Source organism: Onychomys torridus, chromosome 5 (assembly GCF_903995425.1).
Source record: "Onychomys torridus chromosome 5, mOncTor1.1, whole genome shotgun sequence".
In the NCBI taxonomy this organism is placed as follows: domain Eukaryota; kingdom Metazoa; phylum Chordata; class Mammalia; order Rodentia; family Cricetidae; genus Onychomys; species Onychomys torridus.
In genome coordinates, this window is record NC_050447.1 from 127,629,899 (window position 1) to 127,656,773 (window position 26,875).

The 26,875-nt window shown below is 51.7% G+C and overlaps 3 protein-coding genes across 3 annotated transcripts in view; 2 read left to right on the forward strand and 1 right to left on the reverse strand.

Moving 5' to 3' along the window:
* The first annotated feature begins 734 nt into the window (after positions 1-734).
* Positions 735-21,247, forward strand: LOC118584687 (cadherin-related family member 2-like). The gene is made up of 27 exons (XM_036188929.1): positions 735-786; positions 1,046-1,117; positions 2,324-2,463; positions 2,590-2,643; positions 4,194-4,283; positions 5,781-5,870; positions 6,458-6,583; positions 6,660-6,806; positions 6,890-6,965; positions 7,056-7,171; positions 7,263-7,496; positions 8,384-8,539; positions 8,622-8,783; positions 9,050-9,111; positions 9,672-9,915; positions 12,312-12,551; positions 14,060-14,129; positions 14,419-15,024; positions 15,941-16,012; positions 16,428-16,477; positions 18,648-18,796; positions 18,954-19,062; positions 20,355-20,443; positions 20,777-20,845; positions 20,940-21,017; positions 21,116-21,180; positions 21,243-21,247. The coding sequence occupies exons 1-27, from the start codon at positions 735-737 to the stop codon at positions 21,245-21,247; spliced, it is 3,423 nt and encodes a 1,140-aa protein (XP_036044822.1).
* Positions 21,210-25,115, forward strand: Gprin1 (G protein regulated inducer of neurite outgrowth 1). The gene is given in 2 exon segments (XM_036188705.1): positions 21,210-21,319; positions 21,321-25,115. Coding segments are annotated over 2 exon segments (2,850 nt in total). The 5' UTR covers positions 21,210-21,247; the 3' UTR covers positions 24,099-25,115.
* Positions 25,116-25,209: 94 nt separating this feature from the next.
* LOC118584688 (cadherin-related family member 2-like) overlaps positions 25,210-26,875 on the reverse strand; it is a 5,922-nt gene continuing 4,256 nt past the window's right edge. Inside the window, exon 6 of the mRNA XM_036188930.1 lies at positions 25,210-25,351. Coding sequence (XP_036044823.1) covers positions 25,211-25,351 — 141 coding nt within the window. The 3' untranslated portion in view covers position 25,210. The remainder of the gene's footprint in view (positions 25,352-26,875) is intronic.

The window sequence follows — 26,875 nt, forward strand, 5'->3', positions numbered from 1 at the left end:
GGAAGGAGTGTTGCCCTGAGTGTGTGACAGAAGACGTCAGCTATGTGACTCATGGCCAAGTCGCCTTTCTCCCCCTGCCTCCCCCTCTCTCCACCCACCTGGCCCTCTGAGCCCTTGATTCTGGACGGTGCCATTGTGTGTGAGACAGGGGAGGTAGAGTGGTGGTGGAGGTGAATTCCAGAGTCAAAAGATCTGTGTTCAAATCAAGTCTGGTCACTGCTTCCTGTGTAGCCTTAGGCATGCCACTGACTCAGCCCAGTAATTATTTTTTCTTTTTTGTTTTGTTTTGAGACAGGGTTTCTCTGTGTAGCTTTGTGCCTTTCCTGGAACTCACTCTGTAGCCCAGGTGGGCCTCGAACTCACAGAGATCCGCCTGCCTCTGCCTCCCAAGTGCTGGGATTAAAGGTGTGCCCCACCACCCAGCTCAGCCCAGTAATTAACAGGTGCCCCATGATTACAGACACAAGGCTACCACACACCCAAGGCACTTAGAACAGTGCCCAACACTCAGTGGGTGCTGAATTCTGGGGTTTAGTGGAGGTTCAAGCATCTTTCCTACCCCCCCCCCCCAGTTCCCTGTGGAAGATGGACAGAGGGTGGTAGAGGCCATGGTGAGCTAAAGAGTGAAGGCCACTGATAGCTCAGGGTCAGACCCTGGCAAGTGGACTTTAGCAGGAGGGAGGGCTGTGCCCAGGCACTTTTCCCTGACCCCTCTTTTCTTAGGTTCCTCCACGATGGCCTGGCTGTGGCTGCTCTGTGCACTGCTTACTGCTTCCATGCTGTCTGGTGAGTGCCTCCCTCCTCTACAAGAGCGGTGTTAAATTGGGGATCCCTAGCAGGACCTTGTGGGGTCCAGTCCTCACTAGTCAATGCCCAGCTTGAATGGCCCACCCTAGACAGGCCCTAGGAGGGCTATAGGGGAGTCTTGGTCAAGGTGGGTAGGCTGGGCCGAAAGTTGGCTGTAAGGATAAGGGTAGGCATTCAAAAGACCAGCTGATGGTGGGCTTCAGGGTGTACAGATCTCCCCTGCTGTGTGTCCCTACAGTGACAGCCAACAGGCCACCGGTATTCGAGGGCAATATGTCGTTTGTGACTCTGCCAGAGGACTTACCATTGGGTGAGTAATGGCCCCTGTGTTAGGGCAGAGCGGAGCTTTGTAGCCTGATGGTTTCTCCAGTCCCGCCCCGCCCTGTGGCCTGCAGCCACTTATCAAATTATCATTTGGAGGCATATGTGAATTACCAACTGCATGGCCTATGGCAGGCTTCTTGCTAGCTAGCTCTTATAACTTGACCCATTTCTATTAGTCTATAAGTTGCCACGTGGTGTGGCTTACCGGTATTTTCAGGTCTCTCTTCTCCTGGCACTGCTGGCGTCTGCTCTGCCCCTGCCTTTCTTCTTCCTGTCTTGCTCTTTGAATTTCCTGACTTGCCATAGGCCAGAGCAGCTTTTTTTATTAACCAATCACAGCAACACACATTCACAGCATCCAGAAAGACATCCCACAGCAGAGCATTTATCCCAAGGTTGTCACATAGGCTCAGGCTCCCTGCCCATGTCTGAGGAATAGCCCCTGAATGATCGTATGCACGGTCAGCCCTCCGCATCTGCAGTTTCACATCGCAGGTTCAGCCTCCATGGGCTAAAATACTTGGGGGAAAGTGTAGTAGCTTTTGTTCTTGGCCTTAGTTTATAAACCAACTCCTTCTGCCATACTTGGTGTTACCGTTATCTAGAGGGGATTGAAGTCAGGGGAGACAGGCTTGGATTCTACCCAAATGCTCCATCACTTTGCACGAGACCTGAGTACTCACTGATTTGGGTGGCTGAGGAGGGTCCTAGCCCATTTGTGATTGGTTGATTCTGAGGTTGTGAGGGACACAGGACCTCAGTCATGACTCTTCACCAGCTTGAGGACAGAGCACTTCAGACAAGGTTCCCACTGGCTTGCCTCCTGTGTTTCCTCAGGCACCAGAACCACGTCTTTCTGCATCTTAGCATCTCCTAACTGGAAAATGTCTTTCTTATCATGGGGAGGGTCATTTAATACACTTCTTTTTTTTTTCTCAAAAAGAAACAAAATTAAAAAGCAGTCATTAAATGGGCAGTGTGCCTTACAATCAAGAGTGTTTCCTCCACAGAACACTGCACGGACATTTCTAGTCTCACTGAAGTCCAGAGGCAGGAAGGGAGGCTGGACGGTGATTGGGGGATCAGAATCCCAGATTTCAAGTCCTATTTGTATCTCTGCCCTGTGGGCAGCTGGACCAGACCACCCTAACAGAGGTGGCCATGGACCTGGGACAGTCCTGTTCATCTGCAGATGGCGTGGCCTTCTGGTTGGTGGCTACAGACAGTGATAATGATACTCTGACCTATGGGATTAGTGGTTCCTATGCCTACTTCTTCTCTGTCACCCCAGACACTGGGGAAGTGAAGCTGGCCAGCCCTTTGGACTATGAGGTAAAGAGTGGTGGGGTTGGGAAAGCCTGGAGAGAGGGAGTGGGCAGGGTGGCTCCTGGAGCCAGAGTCCTGGGAGCATGGCTGGGATCTCACACTAACAGGGGACTTTTCTCTCTGCTGCTTCAGACACTCTATTCCTTCAAGATCAACATCTCTGTATATGACCATCACAACAATCCAGTGAGTTGAAAGGAGAGAGGGGTGGGTGATTGGGGGTGGGACAAACAGGGGCCCAAGTGTCCACTTCTGATCATGTGTCTATTTCAGGCAAGCAGAGAGTGCCTCAGCTGATAATACTTCAGTGCTGATTGCTTTCAAAATTATGTGTTTACTTTGTCATACAACAGGACCAAGAGTTTGACATTTATTAACTATATAAGGATTTTGTATATAAAATTAGTGTTGGATTACATTAATATAAATACTGATTTAAAAGTGATTTATTTTTATTCTATGTGATTGAATGCTTTGTTTGCATGTATGCCTGTGCACCATGTGCACGCTTGATGCCTGCAGAGGCCAGAAGAGGGCATTGGATCCTCTGGAACTGGAGCACCACCATGTGGGTGCTGGGAACTGATGCCAGTTCTCTAGAAGAGCAACAGAGTGGTCTTAACCACTGAACTTTATTTCCAGCCTCTGTTTCTATTGTCTTAAAGTCACTGCATCTACCCAATGACTAGCATGATGTTGTCTCCAAATCTCTATATGCCCCTTTCCTCTTTCTTTCACTGAGTGACACCCCCAGCTCTTCTCTTCCTCCTCCTCCTCCTCCTCCTCCTCCTTCTTGTGCATGTCTGTAATCTTAGTGCTTGGGAGGTGGAGGCAGGAGGATCCAGAGTTCAAGTCCATTTTTGGCTACATAGTGTATCTGAGGCCAGCCTAGGCTAGGTGAGGCTGTGTCTAAGTAAAGGTCAGTGAAGAGAGGAGAGATGTGTTGGCTCAGTTCTGGCTCAGTGCCAAGGGCTGCATCTTGTGATGGACATCTTGCTGGCAGTCACAAGGTTTCACAGAACATCACATGCATGAGGCAGGGACTTCCATCCATCTGTAATGTCTGTTTCTCGCATGGGAACACCTCAGGGTCCTTTAGCTGATCCCCTCCAATGGGAATTCAGGTTGTTCACAGTTCATGCTATGCCAAAACAAAACAAAACAAAACAAAACAAAAACAACAACAACAACAACAAACAAAACCAAAACCAAAAAACAAACAAAAACCCACTACACCACGTGGTGCCCCTGTTACAGAACAAGGACAATTTAGATTTTAAAAATTGAACGCAGGTTGGAGATTTAGCTCAGTGGTAGAGTGCTTGCCTAGCAAGCGCAAGGCCCTGGGTTCGATCCTCAGCTCAAAAAAAAAAAAAAAAAAAAAAAAAAAAAATTGAACACCTGCACCTTCACATTCAACTAATGTAGAACACACACACACACACACACACACACACACACACACACACACACAAGTGCACATGTGTGCATGTACATGAAGGAGGGAGGGGAGGATGGAGAAAGGGGAATCACCTAGAAGAGAGGTGGCAGAATTCTGCATAGTGTTCCTGAAACTCTTCTGGCATCTTCCCCCCACCCCCACCCCAGAGTTGAGGACCGAACCCAGGGCCTTGCGCTTGCTAGGCAAGTGCTCTACCACTGAGCTAAATCCCCAAACCCTCTTCTGGCATCTTAAACCACATTTTCTGTCCTCACCCGGGCTCTCTCATCTGCAGGTGCGGAAGGAAATGCAGGTGTTTGTGGAGGACAGAAATGACAACGCGCCTGTTTTCCAGAATTCTGTGTTCTCCACCAGCATCAGCGAGGTATCTCCAGTCTTTGTGGGACAGGGCATGGGAAGCATCTGTCTGGGGGAGGTGCGAGGCTGTGAATGATAGGGCCATAGTCTGCAAGCAAGGACCCCAGATCAGGATTGTTTCAGTAGGAGCAGGAAGCAGAGGGGACTGCTTTTCTCATGCATCTGAAAAGCTGGAGGTACTCTGATTTAGGCACAGCTGGAGCCAGCTGATGTCACCCTCTGCCTGTCCTCTCTGCTTCGCTTGCTGTCTCCATCCTGAGGTGCAGAGCCAGCGGCTCTGGCTCCAAGCTAACGTCTGTTCACTTCTGCGGCTCCAGCAGAAAGACTGGCCATTTCTCTGTTTCCAGCATGCACAGACCTGGCTTTCATCCACTCACTTTGGGCCATGTGTTCATCCTGTGTCTGAAATGGCCGGTCTGTGCTGTGGCTCTTTCCTCAGCCAGAGGTACCTCACTTTAACTGTTTCAACTGGAGGTTCCCTAGTGCTGCACTTGACTAACAAAGGGTTGTCTCCGAATCACCAAGACCATGTGGTTGGGAAAACCTTTGAAATGGGATCAGGCATAAGATCCGCCGTATAGGCCCTACCCAGCACCCATGTTCTCGGCACTGTCCTGGGTCCTCATACCACCTTGTGATCAAGACTCCTCTGGGTGTGATGCTCCAGGTCTCACAGTCTAGAGCACAAGTGATATCAGAAAAATCAACTGCAAGGGATGGTTCAGAGATGAGAGACTATAAAGATGACAAGATGGGAAGAGCGGAAGGAAGGACCTATGCAAGGGCTGCTTCCGGCTTCTCTGAGTAGCTGACTTCCCAACAGAGACCTGGAAAGCAAGGAGCCTGCCAGGGATCTCCAGGGAAGCGGTGTTCCAGGTTGAGGACGTGCAAAGGTCCTCATACAGTGATGTGGCTAGCGTCAGAGGCTGAGGAGGGAGGGGCTGGGGATGGAGGGGCAGAGACGGCAGCTGCCTGACTTCTGAGGGCCACCAAAATTGTTTGGACCATATTCTGGAAAGAATGAGGAAGTTTCAGAAGCCAAGACTGAGGAAGTATGACTCAGGGTGTGGGCTATAGGGAGCCCTCGGGATGCTGAGCAGTGGGATGGCTCAGTTAAGCTGGATTCTTGAATGTTCTTTCACGATGGTCTTGAGAGAGTATAAACCAGCTCTGGGGTATGAGGCTGTGTAAAGGGAAGGAATTTCTAGGCAGGGTTATTTGGGAGAAGGGGTCCTGGCACCCGCCCTGTCTTTTTGTTTGTTTTTGTTTTTGGAGACAGGTTTTCTCTGTGTAGCCCTGGCTGTCTTGGAACTTGCTCTGTAGACCAGGCTGGCCTTGAACTCAGAGATCCACTTGCTTCTGCCTCTTAAGTGCTGGGATTAGAGGCGTGCACCACCAGCCACCCAACTGCCTGTCCCATCTTAACTTGTCTGATGCCTCTCCTGAAGGCTTCGCCCAGGCTTGGGATGGGACGGACACACAGGTGAAAAGTCCCTTTTTACAGACCCTGCCAGTTGGCTCTGTGGTGTTCTCCGTGCTGGCTACGGACCCGGACACTGGGCTAGGAGGTTTAGTGAAGTACTCCATAGAGAAGGTGAGTGTGAGAGTCCCTGGGGGGGACCCAGGTGGGAGCCGGCCTCACTGTGCCTTATGTCCACCAGGGGGCAGCATCTTCAAGGCAATCATAGCTCTGTTTCCCCAGCCTTTCTCTGACTACACTCTGCTTTCTTCCCTACCCCCTGCCCACCACAGGGAAGTCTCACTTTGCCAGCTTGCTGAAGGAAGCCCAGTCCTTGCTCCCACCCCCTTCACCAGCATGGTCAAGGCCTCTTGCAAACTAATGCACTCACAGCCTCTAGGATAGATCAAAGCCCAGAGAGGGCCTGGGTCTTGCCCGCGCTCACCCGGACAATCAAAGCACACGTGTTTTGTGACAGCAGATTTGCTAGTGATCCCACCACTTCTTGAACACCAAATACAAACGTACTTCCAACCCACCGAAGCAATTAGAGCAGCCAAGGGGAGAAACCAGGCCTCAGAAATTACATGGCTTGGAAACATTTGCATTTCTGGCTGACGGTAGAGTCAAGATTTGATCCTATGTCTCTCAGAGTAGGGTTTGTGAAGAGTGAGGGGCGGTGGTGTCCAGAGTGGGCCTTACCCAGGTATCCTCTGTCGTAGGTCATCCCCAGCACCGAAGACAGCAAGAATCTTTTTCACATCTTGGACAATGGCTCCATTGTGTTGAGTGACAACCTCAGCTACAACAATAAAAGTGCCTTCTACCAGCTGGAGCTGAAGGCTTGTGTAAGTGGGGTTCGGGCAGCGCTGGGGGCTCAGAGTTGGGGCCCTGACTCACAGAAGACCTCTCTCTCACCCTCAGGATTCAGGCGGCTGGTGGAATAACGAAGAAACCTTCCAATGCTCCCAGCCGGTCTTCTTGTCCATCTCAGTGGTTGATGAGCCAGACCTGGACCCCCAGTTTGTCAGGGAGTTTTACTCAGCCTCCGTGGCTGAGGATGCGGCCTTGGTATGTGCTGGGGGTGGTGGGGTGCTGGGTAGTGGCGAGTGTCTAAGCAAAGGGTCAAATGCACTCATCAAGCCTCCTCCCAGGGAACCTCGGTGCTGAAGGTGGAGGCGGTGGATGGTGACAAAGGCATTGATGACCATGTGACCTACAGCATCTCCAGTGAGATGGGGGTGTTCCGCAGAGAGTGCTTGGGTAAGGGTGGGGTGGTCAGAGTCCCTGGAATAGCTGCTGCAAGTGTCCCCCCATCAGACTCCACAAGGGCCGGCTGGTTCAGCATCGGGGAAGATGGGGTCATCACAGTCAGCGGCCCCCTGGACAGAGAGCAGCTGCTTGACGATAATGGAGAAGTGCAGATACAGGTCACGGTGAGTGCGACCCCTCTTCTCTGACCCTTGACCTGAGAGCTCACTCTCTGAGCACCGGTCTCTGCCCTCTGGCTTCTGTTTTGTACCTCAGGCCACTGAGAAGAATCCTAACATCTACGGGCAAGAGGCCAAGGCGAGCATGTGGGTCACAATAAGAGTGACGGATGTGAATGACCACAAGCCAGAATTTTACAACTGCAGTCTCCCAGCCTGCACCTTTAGCCCCCAAGAGGCCCAAGTCACCTTCACAGGCTACGTGGATGAGCATACCTCTGCCCGAATCCCCATCGATGACCTGACCATGGTGGCCTATGACCCAGACCAGGCAGGTGCACACAAGGAGGAACACTGATGGAGAGGAGGTCCAGGCTGAGGAGGAGGGAGTAGTGAAGGAGGGGGCAAGCAGGGAAAGCGAGTGGGTGATGACTGGAGTTGAGATGGGCGGTGGATTACAGAGCGCATGGCCGAATGATGAGTGGAGCCATGGGGAATGAAGGTAGAAATATGGTGGTAATGATGGTGGCACCAATCTGTGAGTTGTGCAAAGTGGAGGTTGTTGTGTACTATTTGGCAGTGTTCAGGGGAACACTCACTGGGTGGTGCTGAGCAGAAGCAGTGTGGAATGGAGTCTGATATTAGGTGCTAGGCAACAGTGAGTGGCTATGATGCTGGTGCTCTGGGTAGCCTGTGGTTTGGGAAGGTAGGGAGAATGAGGGAAAGGTGGCTGGTATGTTTAGGGTGAGCTGAGTGATCCGCCACAGAGGTGGTACTGAGTGATGGGTGAGGTCGTGGTTTGATGGGATTGGGGGACGTGGAGTTGAGTGGAGGGTGCCAGGGGGTGACACGAGGCGGGTGGGCGTGCCCAGCCGGTAGCTAGTACTGAAGGGCAGTGTTGAGGGAACAGGCTGGGATGGGTGTGGGTGGTGAGTGATGCCTGGTAAGGAAGGCTAATAGGAATATTATGGGAGTGGGTGAGTGTGGCTTATCTCTTCAGCCCTGGAGACCCATAGTGCTGAAGGCAGTCCTCAACTGCTGAGGCTGCATTGCTGAGCTGGACAGCCAGCCCCGCATCCTGAGCCTGGGCTGTTGTCTTAGTGTTTTCTGCCTCCCTCTGTGCTTCTCACAGGACAGGGCTTCTGCAGAAGGCCTGAGCTTGGAGATTGGATAGGCAGTCACAGGGGTCAATCCCTACTATACCACCCTCCTTTACAGGGCGACAATGGTACCTTCTTGCTGTCTCTGGAAGGCCTAGATGCTGAAGCCTTCCACGTGTCCCCAGAGCGAGCGGCAGGGTATGTCAGTGTGCAGGTGGTGGTGAGAAACTCAGAGATGGTGGACTACGAGAAGAAGACAGTGATGTTGGTGCAGGTATGGTTTGCCAAGATGCTGTGGGATACAGAGGGCATGGGTAGCCAGGCCCCAACATTGCTGCTCGCTCTTCTGTCCTCAGGTTGTGGCCACTGACTCAGTCAGCAGGAATTACTCTGTTGCCAATGTGACCATCCACCTTAGAGACATTAATGATCACAGGCCCACGTTTTCTCAGAGCCTGTATGAACTCACTGTGCCAGAGCACAGTCCAACAGGTTTTGTGGTCACCAGCAGTATCAAGGTGAGTGATACTGGAGGGACCATGCTGGGAGGCAGATGCTGAAAAGGACCAATCTGAGACTGTCCCAGACTTTGTTTCTTTCAATGTCACTGGATCCCTGAAACCATGCATGCATGTATGACTGTATCTGAGTGTGTGGAGTGTGGTTGTGTGAAAGCAGATGTGTTGTGAGCCTCTGGAGTTAGGATGCACAATATCTTGTCAAATGAGTTGTGTGGTATCACAAATGGCCCTGTCTCCAGTGTCCTGCTGTCTCTACCTCACAGGCTACAGACGAAGATAAGGGGGAATGGGGTCGTATCACCTACAGTCTGCTTCGAGGAAATGGGTAAGCTCCTAAGGTGCGCAGGGGAGCTCTTCTTCATGGGGCTAGAGTGGTAGAGCAGGGTAGTCTGCAGAAGTACAAAGTGCTCAGTTGCGTCCATTCCAGAAAAACAATGTAAAAAAGTGGTTAGTTTTCTATGACTATAATAAAATACTTGAGGCAGGGTATTTTATATAGAGAAAGGTTTATTTCATTCCAGAGGCTCAGAAGCATGGGGTTCCATGCACTGGACCATGTGAGGACTTCATAGTCTATTGAATCACATGGTGGGACCCTGTGTGAGATGGAGAGATCACATGACAAGATAAGAAACCAGAAGGGAAGAGGCCAGGGACAACTTCCCCAAAGGCCCCACCTCTCAGAGGCCCCTGCACCTCCTAACTCTGCGGACCAAGTGTCCAACCCTGTAGGCTTGCGGGCACTCAATGTGACCAATCCACAGTCACAAGTATGTTGGGAATGCCACACAAGATTCACTGAAGTCTGTGTTATCATTTGTCTGAAATGCAAATGTGAGTGCGTGTCCTGTCATTTTACTGGCTAAATCTGGTCACTCCGAGCAGAGAAGACCTGTTTGAGGTAGATGCGAACTCAGGAAATGTGACAGTGAAAAATGGCACACTGCTGGACCGGGAGAAGCAGGCTGTGCACTACCTCACACTGCAGGCCACTGACGGAGGGAACCAGTCTACTACCACCACATTACAGATCACTCTGCTGGACATTAATGACAATGCCCCTGTGGTCCGAGGCTCCTACACCGTCTTTGTGCCAGAGGAGGATGGCAATGTCTCTGTGACCATCCAGGTGAGGGCCACCTTGGGCCTGGTGGGGAGGTGGGGGAGGGAGCCATGCTGGCCCTGTATGAAGCCTGAGCTCTACTGAGTGTCTCTGAGGAAGTTACTCAGTCTCTCTGGGTGTCTTTTTCCTCTTAGAAAATTAAGAGTAGTAGTCCTTATTCACAGGGTCAACAGGGCATGAGATAATGGGTCTAAGGCACTCTACAGAGGCCTGGTGTGGAATAGACCTCACAAACAAATCACACATTCCCCTCATTCCCAAAAGGTTTGATGTGGCTTACATAAAAAATAAGATCCAAGCAAAGCATGGTGGTGCATACCCCAGCACCCAGGAGGCAGAGGCATCTCTGAGTTTGAGGCCAGCCTGGTCTACAGAACGAGTTCTAAGATAGACAGGGCTCTGTAGACAAAGCCTGTTTTGAGAAAAACAGAAAGAAAACCCAAGATCCAAACAGAGAACAAATAACAAAAAATGGGTGGTATTATTAAAGGGTCCAAAGGTAGATTAACACCCAGAACCCAAAGAACACAGCCCCTGGGAGTAGGCTACAGGTTCAGTTCTGAGCCGCCTAACAGCCAAAGCTGAAATAGACGAGCTCAGTGGCCAAGCTCCCAGGATTATATGGTAAAAACCCACTCATGGCTCCAGAGACACATGGGAAGCCCTCTGCCCTGCATGGTCTGACACTGAGCACTCTCCTTTCGGATGACCCACATGGCCACCTTGTGAGAAGAGATAGATGCTCAGAAGGCATCTCCATCGTTCAGGGGCTGAGGCTCTCTGCAGATGCTCCAAGGTCAAGCCTTTCTGTGACAGCCAGTCAATAGTGGGGTCGGGCTGTAGTCCAGATCCCAGTGCACTTGCTCCTTCTGGCTCTGGTCCTTAAGAGCCTCATGGGAGAAACATTCCTGATTTGTCAGAACTACAGCACCCTTAGGGATGCAGAGGAGTACTTGGTGAATTAACAGACTAAGTACAGAGGCCCTTTGTGGAGACAGGTGGGTTGTGCCTTTGGGAGAGCCGTCTCTGGCTGCTTATGAAGGGCCCATTTACTGAGCAAGACCCAACAGAAGTAAAGCAAAGGCAATGATGTGGGGTGAGCAGGGCGCACAGACAAGGAATAGCCTCCATCTCAACACCTGCTGAGTCCTCTGTTGAACCCCAGCGCTCAGAGGCGAACCTGCTCTGACTCTTGTTCCTGGGGCTTCCACTAAGCAAGTCGCAGACCTTTACTGATAGTGTTATCTGTGCTGTCAAAGGTAGCAGGGCTGTAGGGAGCTGCAGGGGTAACAGCATGATTGGGAGTCAGGTGGAAGGCCCCAGGTCAAGGCTGGGGCATAAAAGAACATGCATTCTTTGTGCAGGCCCATTCCATTGTGATCCAGCATGTTTGGGGCCCTGGCAAGACAAGAATGCATTTGTGCACACATGTACACCCTTTGTATGAAGAATGAGCTGTTAAAAAGTACAGCCAGATGTGTAGCCAGATGTGGTGATGCATACCTTTGATTTCACTTTTGAAAGGCAGAGGCAGGCAAATCTCTGTGAATTCCAGGCCAGCCAGGGCTACATAGTGAGACCCTGTTTCAAAAAAAAAAAAAAAAAAAGCTGAGTGGGGAGCTGGAGGGATGGCTCAGCAGTTAAGATCATTGTCTGATCTTGGAGAGGACCCAGATTTGATTATCAGCACCCACAAGATGGCTCACAGCTGTCTATAACTCCAATTCCAGGGGATCTGATGTCCTCTCTTGGCTTCTGTAGGCATTGTGCACAAATGCTATACTTATATACACCCAGGCAAAACACTCAAACATATAAAATAAAAAATCTTTTTAGCCGGGTGGTTGTGGCGCACGCCTGTAATCCCAGCACTCGGGAGGCAGAGGCAGGCGGATCTCTGTGAATTCGAGGCCAGCCTGGTCTACAAAGCTAGTCCAGGACAGGCTCCAAAACTACAGAGAAACCCTGTCTCGAAAAACCTAAACAAACAAACAAACAAACAGCCCACTGTGTGTGTGTGTGTGTGTGTGTGTGTGTGTGAATAGAAAGACAGAGAGACAGAGGAACAGAAAGAGCATGTTGTAGTAACATGGGAAAATCACAAGATTCCCTGCATATACTCCCCCACAGCCCTCTCTGTAGCATCAGCTTATGGGAACCTCCACTTCAGGTCTCTTTCCAGGGTCTAGCTCAGGCCTAGATTTGCAAGATGCAAGAAGCAGTTATCTGGGGGATGGACAAACTCAAGGCCTGGCCTGACAGCCTCTGCTGGCTGTGCCCCACATCTCAGCAGGAGGTCATGGCCTGTCTCCTCCTGGTTCCAGCCAATGGCTGCTCAGACCAGTGCTGCAGGTGGGGGCTGGGCCCGAGGCCTGCATACCTGAGGCCAACTATGTTCGCAGGCTTATGATGACGACCAGCCAGACACTAACAATAGCCGCCTGCTCTTCAGCCTGCTGCCTGGGAACTATAGCCACAACTTCTCCATAGACCCCAACACAGGGCTCCTCAGGAATCTGGAGCCCCTGGACCGAGAGGCCATTGACCCTGCGTTGGAGGGCCGCATTGTGCTAACTGTGCGTGTGGCTGATTGTGGCATGCCTCCCCTCAGCACTGAGGTCAATGTCACCATCATGGTGGAGGTAAGGCAAGGTGCTGTCATGCAGCCTAGCTCCCTGGCTCTAGCACAAGTCACACAAGTTGATGAGAGGTTGAGGTTGGCCGGGCAGACCTTCGCAATCCTAGTCCTTACATCAGAAAGACTAGGGATGAAATCAGCGTGAAAGAATGGAGGTGCTCTGAAGAGGGTGTTGCCCAGGGAAGGCGCTCAAGGGAACCCTCCTAACTGATACCAAGCGAAGGCCAAGGGCAAGTGAAGCTGGTTCCAACTGTGTCTCCTGTACACTACGAGATAGGGATGGTAACACACCACCAGATAGAGACGGTCACAACCATTTTATTAAGAAAGCGGGGCGGGGGGGGGGGGGCGCCAAGCATGGTGGTGCACACCTACATCCTCAATACCTGAGAGACTCGGGCAGGGTAATTGAGAGTCTAGTCTATCCTGGGCTACACAGCAGACCTTGTGACCTCACAGATAAGGGTGACACTGAAGTAGACTTAGGACTTTGTCCGCATCCTAGGAACAAGGTAGAACACTAAAGGAAAAATGAAGAATTGCACTTACTGGATTAGAGGGGACCCTTGGCCCCTGTGAGCTTCATACTCTGGCTGTGTCAGAGGTTACCCTGTTTTCAGATGAGGACACTGAAGCCCAAAGAAGCCAAAGCCACAGAAGAGGCAGAGCAGGAATGAACTCAGAGTGGATGTCTTAGCCACTCCTGCGTGAGTCAGGATGACCACGAGAATTCAGCAGCCTTGGGCGAGATGCATATCTGAGGAGTCCCCATCAGACCATGTGCCTCAGCGAGCAGAGGCCCCTTCTGCACTTCTGAGGAGGATTTCACAAGCTCAGGAGATGGGTTACATGATGAGAATTCCATCTTAGGAAAAGATAAAGGAAAAGGAAGGAGAGGAGGAAAGAGGAGGGGGCATAGAGGAAAGGAAGGGGAGGGTGAGGGAAGAAGAGAGGAAAGACACACCTTACTGAAGGGCTAGAGTTCTGTTCCCAAGTCCCCATTCTATGGTTATACAGAGAAAACTGACCGCCAAGGGGTGCTCGTATGCCAGCATACTGGGAGGGGCTGGAGCATCCAGGGCGTCTCCCATAACAACCCTGGGGAGCACACGGAAGACAGGGCTCCAGCTGGGCATGGTAGGCAAGGTCAGAAAGCATCAGGTGTCCAGGGCACCAGATTCCAGTTCAGACTGAACCCAGAGCTGGTGTCACAGGCCTGAGGAATGGGGCCTCAGGCTAAGCCAGATGGGGACACAGACAGGGCCCAGGAACAGTTCTGGAAAGTGGAACTAGAGTAGTTCTGGGTGAGGTCAGACAAACAGAAGCAGTACTACTTCCTGGCCTTCTCTGGAAGGCTGTCTGCACATCTGGAACCCGTCAGTGCTGTCTGAGGGGTGCAGACTTGATGGCTCTATCTATGTAGAGATAGTATTGGCTTCTCTGATGGCTCCTGGGGTAAATAGCTCCTGGGGCTGCTAGGTCCCTAAGACTTAGACCTGCCTCTCCCTTTAGGACATCAATGACAACCTACCTGTATTCAACCAGTCCTCCTATGAATTCTTTGTGATGGAGAGGGATCCAGGTATGTACCCTCTGGGCTGGTTTGGGCCCAGGGAGCTGGGCCATGGGCTAGCTGTGCAGATGACAGGGGAATATGTATCCTAGCACCTTGGGTATATGCAGGATAATTCTGCTGGTGTTATCCTTTGGCAAGGCAGCACTTGGAGAAGGATATACTAAAGCAGAGACTGTTTACATCCCATCTCTGACACCAAATAGTAAAGCCCATGCTAACGGCTCCATTGTAGGACCAGTCTGGAGTGCCTGTGGCTGGCACAGTTGGTCCTCCAAGCTCTGTCCTTTGTACATAGGCGAGTTTGTGGGCACAGTGAAGGCCTGGGATGCTGACCAGACAGAGGCCAACAACCGCATCAGCTTCAGCCTGTCCGGGACTGGTGTCAGCAACTTTATGATCCAGGGCAACGTGCTGGGTCAAGGGTGGGCCGAGGGGTCCCTCTGGCTGCTCCCTGATGTGAGCCTGGATTACGAAGCACAGAAATTCTTCAATCTGACAGTGACTGCTGAGAACCCAGGCCCCCAGGGCCTCAATTCCACAGCAAATGTCACTGTAGTTGTGGTGGATGTGAATGATGAGCCACCTACCCTGGATGCAGCCTCACTCCAGAGCATCGCTGTGGCTGAGAATGGTTCCCAGCATGGCCTGGTGGCTCAGGTGATCGCCCAGGATGTGGATACTGATTCCGTGCTGGTAGTAGAACTAGTGAATGTCACCTGCACCAAGGATAGCGTTGACGTGGGCAGCGTGTGCCACGGCTGGTTCTCTGTGCTTGCCAACGGCTCGGTGTACATCAATCAGAGTGAGGCCATCGACTACGAGGCTTGTCACCTGGTGACGCTGGTTGTGCGGGCTCATGACCTCACCACCGATCCTCGCTTTGAGGCATACAGCAGCAGTGGTGAGAGAGCCTTCAGGGCTGTGGACATCAGACCTTGTCAATTGTGTCACTGGCCATGTCCTCTCTAATCTTCTTTGCTCCATCTGTCCAGTGGGGATCGGCCAAGGGGCGGGCCATGGAGAGTGTGAGAGCATGCATGCAGTGTTGAGTGGGGTGCCTAGAAGCACCAAGGAAGGCTGTTGTTTGTGAAACAGGACAAAGGAGATAGGGCTAGCCGAGTCCTCATCCACCTCCACACAGGCACGAGGGCCGTGCTGACAGAGAGCACAGCCCAGAACTGCCAGGCACCTTAAAGTATTTGCTCATTTTATTCCTGCACAACTCCTGAGCTAGTGATGCCCAGCCAATCTAAAGATGAGGAAGCCAAGGAACAGAGTGGGTAGGGTCTCACTCTGTAGCCCAGGCTGGCCTCAAATTTATAATTCTCCTGTCTCAGTCTCTCAAGTGCTGAGATTTATAGTTGTAGGTCTCTACTTCTGACTCAGAGTGAGTGTTTAAAAAGACCAATTGACATAAAAGAATACATCATACATATATCAATATAGACAGACGTACATAATATTTACACACACACTTTCAGCTGTGTTGAGAATGGAGCCCTCATGCCAGCCATGTGTGCTACTGGGTGACACCCATCCATGCATAAAATGCCCTGGTCAACTGGGGCAGACCCAGGCCCACTCCTGGACCGCCACTCTTACATATCTCTGACCAGCTGTTCATCATTAGTAGGTGGGAACAACACTAACAGACAGGAAATCTAGAGGAGGCTGTGGGGACACATGAGGGCGAGGAGCCAAGCTGAGCACAGGGCAGGAAAAACAGGGGTGGAAACTGCTGAAGGCCTGATGAGGCCCAGGCTCTTATGGTGAGGAGTTTGCTCAGAGCTTTGACCCACATGATCTCATCTCCTCAGGAAACCTCCCCATCATCATCGAGGACAAGAACGACAATGCTCCCTATTTTCTGCCTGACAACCAGACCTTTGGTGAATGAGTAAAGCAACCCATCTTCACCCCGGTGTATCTACACACACCTCGTAACATGGGATTACCCTTAGATACCCTCCGTCTCCCACCCCTGTAAACCTTCTCTAGGCCACAGAGGGGTCCAGCTCACCTCTGCCTCAGCTTGTAGCTAGAAGGGACACCTAGTTTCATTCCAGCTCTGGATCATCTGCCTGCTGGCTTTAAGGCAGGCCTTTCCTCTCCGAGCCTTGATTTCCCCATATGTTCTGTGAGAGATGGATGCCTTGCCAACTCCATCCTCAGGAACAGCTGCAATGGGATCATTTTTGCAGAGGGATTGGGCATGGGCTTGTGGTGTGGACTCAGTTTGCGGGCAGTGCTGGGCCAGGCGGCACTGTCCCAGCCATGCTGACTTCTTCCTGCTTTTATTTGTAGTGATCATTCCAGAGCTTGTGTTACCCAACCAGCTGGTGGCTTCTGTCCAGGTGAGTCCTGAGCTCCAGCTGCTGCTGTCACAGCAGCTCCAGGGGACAGAACTTCCAGCCTTTCGCCTGCCCCTAAGATGTTTTAACCTTAGATGTGATGGCTCAGAACCCGCTAACACAAGGTGAGACTGTAGCAGCGCTTGCCCAGTCAATGTGCTCCCAGTCTGCTAATTGTTCAATTTAGCATTCATAAAAATTTCATGACCAGAAATACCACTTGTAGGCTAGATCTCCTGATGATGCCAGAATTCTTGAGTGTGACCGAGAACCCATAGCCAATTGTAAATTAAAAGGGTTTCTTCTACTTTAATAGCTTCCTGAGCACAATTATAGCAATGCTTTCAATTTGTTATGGTCATGGATGTGGGTGTGTGACTGGAGGGTGGCTAGGCCCTGTGGGGTGAGGCCCTGGGGCCGGAAGCTGTCTTGCTTCTCTGGGATTAAGCTTCTTTCGTGCATGTTTTGAGAGAGGGTCTGACTTTGTAGCCTTGGCTCTTCTGAACTCACTATGTAGACCAGGCTTTCCTCAAATCTGCCTACCTCTGCTTCTGTGGTGCTGGGATTAAAGGCGTGAGCCACCACGTCCAGCTCAGTTTTCCTCTGACAGGAGCCTGGTGGCTCTTGGCTAGCACTACATGAATGGTATGCCCCAGGCTTGGAAAGGCCTGGCCTTTCCCATGCAGAGCTGAGGGTGTCCTCAGGACAGAACCTCTCCTGGGGACAGCAATTTTTCCTTTCTAGGTTCTTTCAAGACTTAACACAGTTAATTTTCAATCCTCAGCCTACTGTATGCCAATGTCCCAATTTAGTCATGGTTTTGAATTGTTTTCTTTTGTATGTGTGTGTGTGTATGCACAGGTACACATATGTTCATGTGGGGGTGGGTGCACATGCTCCTGTGTGTATGGTGAATGTGTGTGTATGCATGTATATATATATATATATATATATATATATATATATATATATATATATGTGTGTGTGTGTGTGTGTGTGTGTGTGTGTGTGTACATATCTGTGTATATGCACATATGCATGTATGTGGTGTGGATAGTGTGTGTGTGCTAAAAACAATGAAGGGCATTGTTCTTTAGGAGCTATCCTTTTTTTTTTTTTTTTTTTTTTGAGACAGGATCTCTCAGTAGCCTGGAGCTTGCCTATTAGGTTGACAGGACCCAGGGATCCACCTGTCCTCACCTCCCCAGTGCTGGGATTACAAGCACAACCCACTGTACCTGGTCTTTTTATGTGGGTTCTGGTATACAGATGCAGGTCAAGCCTTGTGCCTGCAAGGAAAGCACTTTACTGACTGAATTCTCTTCTTGGCCAAACTGGTTCTTTTAAAAAATAAGTCCATTTTGCAACCTGAAGCCCAGCTGTTTACCTTGAGCATGAAGCCCTGTGTACCCATCACATTCTCTCTCTCTCTCTCTCTCTCTCTCTCTCTCTCTCTCTCTCTCTGTCTGTGTGTGTGTGTGTGTGTGTGTGTGTGTGTGTGTTTCTTTTGAGACAGGGTTCCTCTGTGTAACAGCCTTGGCTGTCCTGGAACTCACTTTGTAGGTCAGGCTGGTCTTGAACTCACAGGGACTTGTCTGCTTCTGCCTTCCAAGTGGTGGGATTAAAGGTGTATGCCACCACGCCCAGCTCTCTGTTATATTCTTTTTAAAGGCATTAGAGTGTTTGTCCCTCCTTCTTGTTCACTTTTGGTCCACTAGGGAATGTAGGCTCACATTAATCAGCCCTGGAATGAGGGCTTTAATGGGAGGATGCACACTGTAGGTACTCTTAAACTGAGTGTGGCTGTTTATGAGTGGGTGTGTCTGTGCTTGGCAGTTGTATAGAGGAGTGTGAGGCAGGTTTTAGTATAGGAAGACTTTGGGTGGTGATCTGTTATATTGGGGCGCAGGAGAAGGCACTTGGGCAAATGTGGATGTACAGTGAACTTCGTCTTTTAAAAATCTAGCTAGGTGTGGTGTAGACTTCTGTAGTCCAGGCAGGAGGGTCACAGAAAGTTCAAGGCTATTCTGGCTTAAATAGTGAGCTACAGGATGGCCAGGACTACATAGTGAGACCCTATTTAAAAAAATAAAAATAAAAGTTTTGCGAGGCTTCTGATCATGGTGGGAATGGAGAGGCTAGTCTTACTCCAGACATCCACTCTTGCTAACAGGCCAGAGATGAGGACTCACAGTACAATGGGATCATCCAGTTCTCCATCCTGAAATCAGATTTTGTCTCCAACAATGGGGCCTCCAACCCTGTCCAGGTCTTCCGGATTACCCTCTCAGTGGAAGCTGATCTGTACACTGGCAACATCGTGTAATGTGGTGAAGGATACCTGGATGGGTTGGGTGGGGTGGGGAGTACTGCTTCAGGCAGTGTCTCCATCCTGGAAGGTGTATGGGTAGGTTTCCGGAGGGCTATAAGGACCCAGATTGGGTTACAGAATAAAGCTGTGTCTTGCCTTCTCTCACAGGCTGGTGACCAACCTTGATTCCACTCTCCAAGGCACATACCAGGTGACAATTCAGGCTCAGGACCAGCCAACTGTGGGTCCTGCACTGGAAACCCAGATCACTCTGAATGTGAGTGCCATTCCCTGCCTCCTGCCTGGTGTCCTCAGCTAGTCCCATGTTCTTCTTTTCTTTTTTGTTTATATATATATATATTTTTTTTTTCAAGACAGAGTTTCTCTGTTTAGTACTTGCTGTCCTGAAACTCACTTTGTAGACAATGTTGGCCTTGAACTCAGGGATTTCCCTGCCTCTGCCTCCTAAATGCTGGGATTAAAGGCATGTGCCACCACTGCCCAGCCTATATTTTGTTATTTTAAGACAGGGTCTTACTATGTAGCTCTAGATGGATTAGAGCCACTATATAGACAAGGCTGGCCTTGAATTCACAGAGATCCAGTTGCCTCTGTCCCCTAAATTCTGAGATTAAAGGCATGTTTTATTGAATTTTTATCCAGAATACCTGTCACTATGAGATGGATCTGTAATTCCATTTTTTGAATTTGAGGCCAGCTTGAGCTATATAGCAAGACCTGATCTAAAAAAAAAAAAAAAAAAAAAAATCATAAACCACCCCCCCCCCACAATTCTCCCTGACCTCACTTCTAAATGATGGGACTTCATTGTTCTCATCCACAGATCAGAGTCCAGAACAACTGGCATGCACATGGAAAGTAAAGTCTCAGTACATATTAGTCATGTGAAAGACCCAATGGTCCTTCTAACATCTAGTGGTGCTCCTTCTAGACCCAGACTCTCCTTAGTCTTGTTAGGAAATGAAATCAGTTGTAATCTATTAGGAAGAGTATTTGTCAATCTCTACATATGTTTACAAGACACACAGAGTTTTAGCCAGCAGGTCCCCTTCTGGGGATGTTCCTGCAGACACAGGACGGCACATGAGAACACCTGGCGGGGAGAAAGTCAGGAGTGAGGATGTGTGAGACGTCCACATGGACCACCACACAGACAGTGACATGGAGTGATGAGGAGAGATGCCTAAGAGGGACCGAGTGAGCAAAGGCACGTAGGGACAGGGACAGCACGAGCGCCAGGATTCTGAGTGTGTGGCCAAGGGAAACCATGTACGTGTCATGGGGTTATTTATAGGTAGAAAATTCCAGGATAAAATCTCATGAAACTTTCATTGTGATGGCCTCTTCAAAGTAAGAGCTGGAATCTTTTTTTTTTTTTTTTTTTCCTTTTTTTGTATGTCCCTTTGTGGTGTCTGAATCTGGGTTGCAGGTGAACACAGCACGTGTGCTGTAACAGTGGATGTGTGTTCTGGGACACACGTGCTGTCGATGATCTTGTAGTTGTCCTATGTTTCTGATGTCTCCTCTTCACACCTCCTTCTATCCCAGCTCTTCACTGTGGACCAGAGTTACCGTGTGAGGCTACAGTTCTCCACCAACAAGGAGGATGTGGGTGCCAACGTGGAGGAGATTAAGGCGTAGGTCTGGGAAGCACAAGAAGGGGCTAGTCCTGGGGAACTACCCCATCCCTGACCCATACTTCAACTTGTCCCTGTCTTCGATCCTGCGCCTGTACCCCACCAAGCCCATGTGCAGTCAAAGGCTGCGTGGGGCATGACAGGACTACTGTGTCCAGTTGTAAAAGTCATGCACTGGAGAAGAACAAGGGTCCCAGGAGAAAGGATTTCCATTTCTAGTATGTGCCGAGGGGTCTCAGTTCTTTAGTGGACACACCCTTCCCTCCCCCTGACTCCTGATTCCACTGGCCACAGCCGCACTCCACACATCTGTGATACCTGCATCTTTTGTAGGGCTCTTGTCCAGGCGACCAGGACCACTGTCTATGTTGTGACGATACAGAACATAGACTCCACGGCTCGGTGAGTGTCCCCAGGAATAGTGGCCGGGCTGAGGAAAGCAACAGTTGTTGGAGAGGCTTGTGGTGTTTCTGGGCTGTTTATGTGTCTCTTCCAGAGCCCAAGTCCAGTCCTACCTGGATGCCTACTTTGTCTTCCCCAATGGGTCAGCCCTGACACTTAACGAGCTGAATACGTGAGTGGGGCTGTCTGGGAGGGTGGGCAGGGGAAGGAGAAGAAGAAACTCCCAGGGGAGGTCAATGACCCTTGGGTCTAAGCAGGGCTCTGTGGCAGGATGATCCGGAAAGACCAGGATGCACTGAGGCAGCTGCTGCAACTGGGGCTGGTTGTGGTGGTGAGTGAGTCTGTTCTCTTTGTTTCAGAAGCAGACAGCTGTCTTGAGCTCAAACATGGCTGTGAGGGTAGATGGTCAGTACTGAAGATCCAGCCTGGCTCCCGCTGCTTCAGAAGGACTCCAGCCCCCCAAGACCCTTCTGCTCCCCCACAGGATGGGAGCCTGGGCACTGGAGGCCGGGTCATGAGGGACTGCTGCTCTTCCCCAAAGGTTATCCCTGCATCCCCACGGCATACCCTTGACCAAAGCCTAGACATGGACTCCAGACACAGCAGTTCCAGTGGGGCTGGGGAAGGGGCCTCCTGCTCTGAGAGGCCTGTAGCCTGCCCCTCTCCTACCTGCAACCCTCGCCCAGAGACAGTGAGAGTACATGGAGCCTTGATCTCAGGAGCCTCTGAAACGACTTTGTTTGGAAAGCCAGAACCCGTGTCCTCAGCAGAAGCTGCTCCTAAAACCCCAGAGAACAGAAATCTTGTATTTCTGGAAAAGATGGATTCTAACTCCTTGAAGCAGGCAGATTCTACTTCCATAGGAAAAGAAGAGGCTGGGGCCTTGAGGAAGGAAGAGTCCATGTTGACAGGAAAGGCAGAGCCTACAATCTGTGGAAAGGGGGAGCCTGGGACTGTTGGATGGATGGATTGTACAGCTCCAAGAAAGGAGGATTCTGGGTCCTTGGGAAGAGTAGATCCAATGTGTTCCAGCAAGGTAGATACAGCATCTCCAGGAGGGGAAGATCCTGGGTCTTTAAGAAAAGGAGAGCCTGTATCCTCAGGCAAAGTGGATCCCAGAAAGGAGGACCCCACACATTCCAGAAAAGAGCAGCCTGGATCTACAGGAAAGGGAGATCTTATGTCTTTGGGGAAAAAAGATATGGAAGTCCCAGAAAAAGCAGATCCTGCAACCTCAAAACAGACAGATCCTGGGTTCTCGGGAAAGCTACCTCCAGGATCATCAAGCACGGAACTTGTGTCCTCAGGAACAGTGGCTCCTGGGACCAAAAAGGTGAATCCTGTGTGCCTGGGGACAGTGGACCCTGCAGCTGTGGGAAATACAGAAACATTGTCCTCAGCAAAAGAGGACCCTTCTCGGTTTCTTGGAAAGATAGACCCACCGTCCTCAGGAGAGGGTGGGCCTGTGTCTGTGAGAATGACAGAAACAGTATCTGCTGGACAACCAGCCAAGACAGATCCTACATCTGTGAACAGTACAGGACCTTCAGGCAGTGTGGACCCAGTTTCCTTAAGAAATGTGGAACTTGTGTCCCCAGTGAAACCACAACTCTTGTCTTCTGGGCAGGCAGAACGTGTGTCATTGATAAAGACAGAAACCCCGTCCTTAGGAAGAGAAGACCTGAAGTCCTCTAGAAGAGTGGATCACACATCTGTCATAGGAAACATAAAAACATCTCAAAAAGGGAATCCCGAGTCTTCAGGAAAGACAGACCCCCCATCTTCAAGTTCAGGAGATGCCAAATCTCTGGGGACATGGGGGTCCCTGTCTGCCACAAAAGCTGAGGCAGTGACGGAGGGGAAAGGAGGCCCACGGTCCTTGGAAAAGGCAAGTCCCACAGCCTCAGAGAAGGCTGATCCCCTCTCTTTCAGCAAGGTGGGCTCTGCAAGCCAGGGAAAGGCAGAAACTGTTCCCTCTGAAGAAGTGGGCTCCAAGACTTTAGGAAAAGTGGTCCCAATGGCTTCAGGAAAACTAGCTTTGGTGTCCCCAGGGAAGGTGGATCTCATGGCCTCGGAAAGAGCAGAAGACATTCCAGAGGTTAAGGCTCCAGAAAAGAGGAATCCTGTGAACTCCACCAGGGACTCAGGGAATGCTGAGCCCAAGTCTGGGGTCAAGGTGGTAACCCAGCTTCCGGATGCCACATCCCCAGGGAAGGTGGAGGCTCCGTCTTTGCAAAAAGAGCAGCCACAGGTGTCTGGGAAGACGGATCCCTCAGGAAAAGTCGACCCCACTGCATCTGTGGAGCCTGTGTCCCTGGGGAAAGCTGACTCCGCATCTCCATCTCCTAGAAAAGCAGAGACTACCCCTCTGTCTCTGGAGAAGGCCAAGTCCTCTTTCAGGCAATCAGATGGTACAGCCTGCAGCTCAGCCCAGCCTCTGGGAGATGCCAGGAGCAGTGGGGCCCCGCCAGAGCCACAGCCCTCTGCCAGCACCAGCCAGAAAGACCTAGCGGCAGCTGCGGCTCAGAAGAGCCCCCACGCGGAGAGCACAGCGCCCCCGCCAGGGCCACGGACTCGCGACAACTTCACCAAGGCGCCGTCGTGGGACGCGGGAGCGCCACCGCCCCGCGAGGACGCGGGTACGCAGGCCGGCGCCCAGGCCTGCGTCTCGGTGGCGGTGAGCCCCATGTCTCCGCAGGACGGCGCGGGCGGCCCGGCCTTCAGCTTCCAGGCGGCTCCGCGCGCACCCAGCCCCTCGGCCAGGCCGCCGTCACGCCGGGACGCGGGCCTGCAGGTGTCGCTGGGAGCCGCCGAGACGCGCTCGGTGGCCACCGGCCCCATGACTCCGCAGGCCGCAGCGCCGCCGGCCGCGCCGCCCGTCTTCCCCGAGGTGCGGGTCCGGCCCGGCTCGGTGTTGGCGGCCGCCATGGCACCCCAGGAGGCGGCGGAGCCGGTGCGCGAAGTGAGCTGGGACGAGAAGGGCATGACGTGGGAGGTGTACGGTGCGTCCATGGAAGTGGAGGTGCTAGGCATGGCCATCCAGAAGCATCTGGAGCGCCAGATCGAGGAGCACGGCCGCCAAGGGGCGCCGGCGCCGCCGCCCGCCGTTCGCGCGGGCCCAGGCCGTGCAGGCTCCGTGCGCACCGCTCCTGCCGAGGGCGCCGCCAAGCGTCCGCCCGGCCTCTTCCGCGCGCTGCTGCAGAGTGTGCGGCGGCCGCGGTGCTGCTCGCGGGCGGGTCCCACTGCCGAGTGATCCCACCGCCGAGTTATCGGTCCACATTTTGTAGGCCCGGGTTTCCAACCTTCTCAGGCTCCCTTCTTGATATCAAGCCCTTGAAAGTTATGCCCCACCCCCAGCCCAGCGTGCGTCAGGCCTCCGAGGAGTGCGCTGCTTTTAGGGGCTTCATTCCAGTCCCTCCCTTCCTGAACACTGACGAAACCCACTTACCCACTCCCTTTGTGGCCGTGAGCCTACACATCCATCCCTGACAACCCCACCCCGGTAGCCCTCACAGCCTTCCGCTCCACTCCCTCGGGTAATACTGGGAGAGTACAGGTGCCTGCTCCCATCCCTCCACCCTAGAGCTGAAGCAGGCTCCTGAAATGGCCGAACTGGTGCTTAGAGGCTTCCCCAGGTCCCCACAACCGGGAAAGATTGCATGCAGATCTCTAGGTGTTCTTCCATGTGTGCCAGGATTGATGTGAGGCCACTAGAAAGGCAGACTCTGAATGGGAGGCTGGGGGGTTGGGGGTGGGGCAGGGAGTCTCTGAGCAGTGAAGGGTCTCCACATGGTGCTGGCCGCATGGCCAGGGTGTCTCTTGCATGCTGTTGGTAATCCTACTCCCATTCCTGTCTCCCCCCACCTAGCCCAGTTCCCTAACCCTATTTCCTCTCCCCTACCCAATCACTATGCACAGTTCCCACAGAGGCCAAAGGGTGCCCTGGGGCTCAGCTGAGGGGGGAGAGTTATGGAAAGGTCAGAGGGTCTTAGATAGGACCGAAGGTCATAGCAAGGCTCCTAGAAGGTCTCAGGCCACTGGCTGTCTGGGTGACAACTGCTCTTGGGTATTGGGAACAAGATGGAGAGCTCATTTGACATCCACGGTTGTCTTCTAAAGGTCCTCCTCCTCCCCCACCTTTCCCCCCACAATGCTGTGAGCCCCGACAAGTTCCTTGTAACCACTCAGCGCCCTGGTCCCTCTCCCTCTAGCCTCAGTTTTTGGCTACTGTCACAGTATACATTGGTAATAAAACCTTTCCCCAACTCTTGTCTATGATTGAAAGTTGGGGGTAAAGCAAGACCATATATTATATTTAGGGGAAGGCAGGCAGTACAGATTGTGCTTGAAGAATGAAGGTCTCTGTCACAGGTCTGTGGTGTCCAGGCTAGGGTTGGTGAAGGACAGATCCCTCTGCTGATGTCCACTTGTGCCCACCTGCCTTCCGGCGAGCACTACACTCAGGGGCTCTGGGTCCAGTTCAGGTGAGTTGTGTGGAAGCGGCTTCTGGAGAGACAAGGAGGGAAGGGGGAAGATGGGGTTCTCTCCCCAGACCCCAGGACATCGGTAAGCCTTCAGCCTCATCACCAGATAGCTCCTTGGCTGGGGTTTCTCACCCTCACTCCTGAGGCTCACTCCTGTTGGGGCCCCTGTCTCCTTGCTGTATCCCAGAGACAGCCATGGCCAGGGGTGGCATAGGTGAGGTAAGCCTAGGGCGTCATCTTTGGCCTTTGACTAACCCCAACAGAGCAGTGTTCTAGCATTCTGCCCAGTCCTAGGCCAAAGAACAACATTGTCACAGTTCCTGCCACCTGTACCCCAGGGCAGGCCATGTGTCGGGCAAGGTCCATCAACTCCACGACAGAGCCATAGACACCCTGCTGAAGGAGGTAGAAGTGAGGATCGCCCCAGCTAAGAGACAGAGCAGGAGCTGGCCAACCATTCTTGTGGATGTCCATGGTACAGCACTAGATTCTTCTTGAATTTGCCATTGCCTGTCTTCTTCAGTAATGTCACCCAGGAGTATACCTGTGCTTTGTCATGGCACTCACACATCGCTGCTGTCCCTCCTCTTACCCTCCCCACGTGACATCACACGCACAGCCCATCACTCCCACATTCTTCCTCACACACACACCTTCCTACAGGAGGCTCAGCCCCTGAGCTACGGTACTCTGCTGCAACCCCACTTCCCTTCCTCCATAAAGCCAGAGCCCCAAGTCACCCCTGCCTTTCCCTGAATACTCTACAGGCTTTTTCCTGTCTGGGGATGTTACCATCCCTGATAAACAGTGGAGCATCCAAGAGCCCAGAGGAGTTAGTCAGTCAGTGTTTACAGACCCTGAGCCCATAACATTAGACAATGTAACCTGGCACCTAAGCCGGGAGACTTGACTTCTGAGTGGATTTTCCCTGCAGGATGCCTGGCCTTAAGCATCTGTGTCTGCGCTACCTGATTGGTCTCCCGGTTGCTCACACCTTGTACAGTGTTTACAGAGCCCTTATAGGTCAGGGCACTCAGAGATTGCTAGAAAAAAACAAAACAAACAAACAAACAAACAAAAACACCTCTGTCCTCAAGACAGTCACACCTCGCTCTAGACTCTGCTCTTGGAAGTCCTGTTCTTTCCCAGCACACAGATCAGTCAGGAAGCCCAAACTCCACTCTTGAAGGGGAGTTCACATGCCTCCTCAGGGCCTTGAATTTTTTTTGTCTTCCATTCTGTCAGAAAAGTTCACTAGGGTTTTTTGTTTTTTGTTTTTTTGTTTTTTACCTCAAACCACCTTCACACAGAATGGGGCCACACACAGGGACTGACTGGCTCCACACTCTTAGGAGCCCATCTTAGAAGTCTTTATGCCAGACTTTTCATCATGATACATTTTGGGACCCCTGTACAAACCCAAGAGAAGCTTTTGTTGACCCAATCTCTCCAAAAAAATTAGTCCCTCTACCTGGTGGTGTTGGCATCGGCGGCTCACGCCTTTAATCCGCAGCCACTCAGGAGGCAGAGGACAGGCCCACCACAC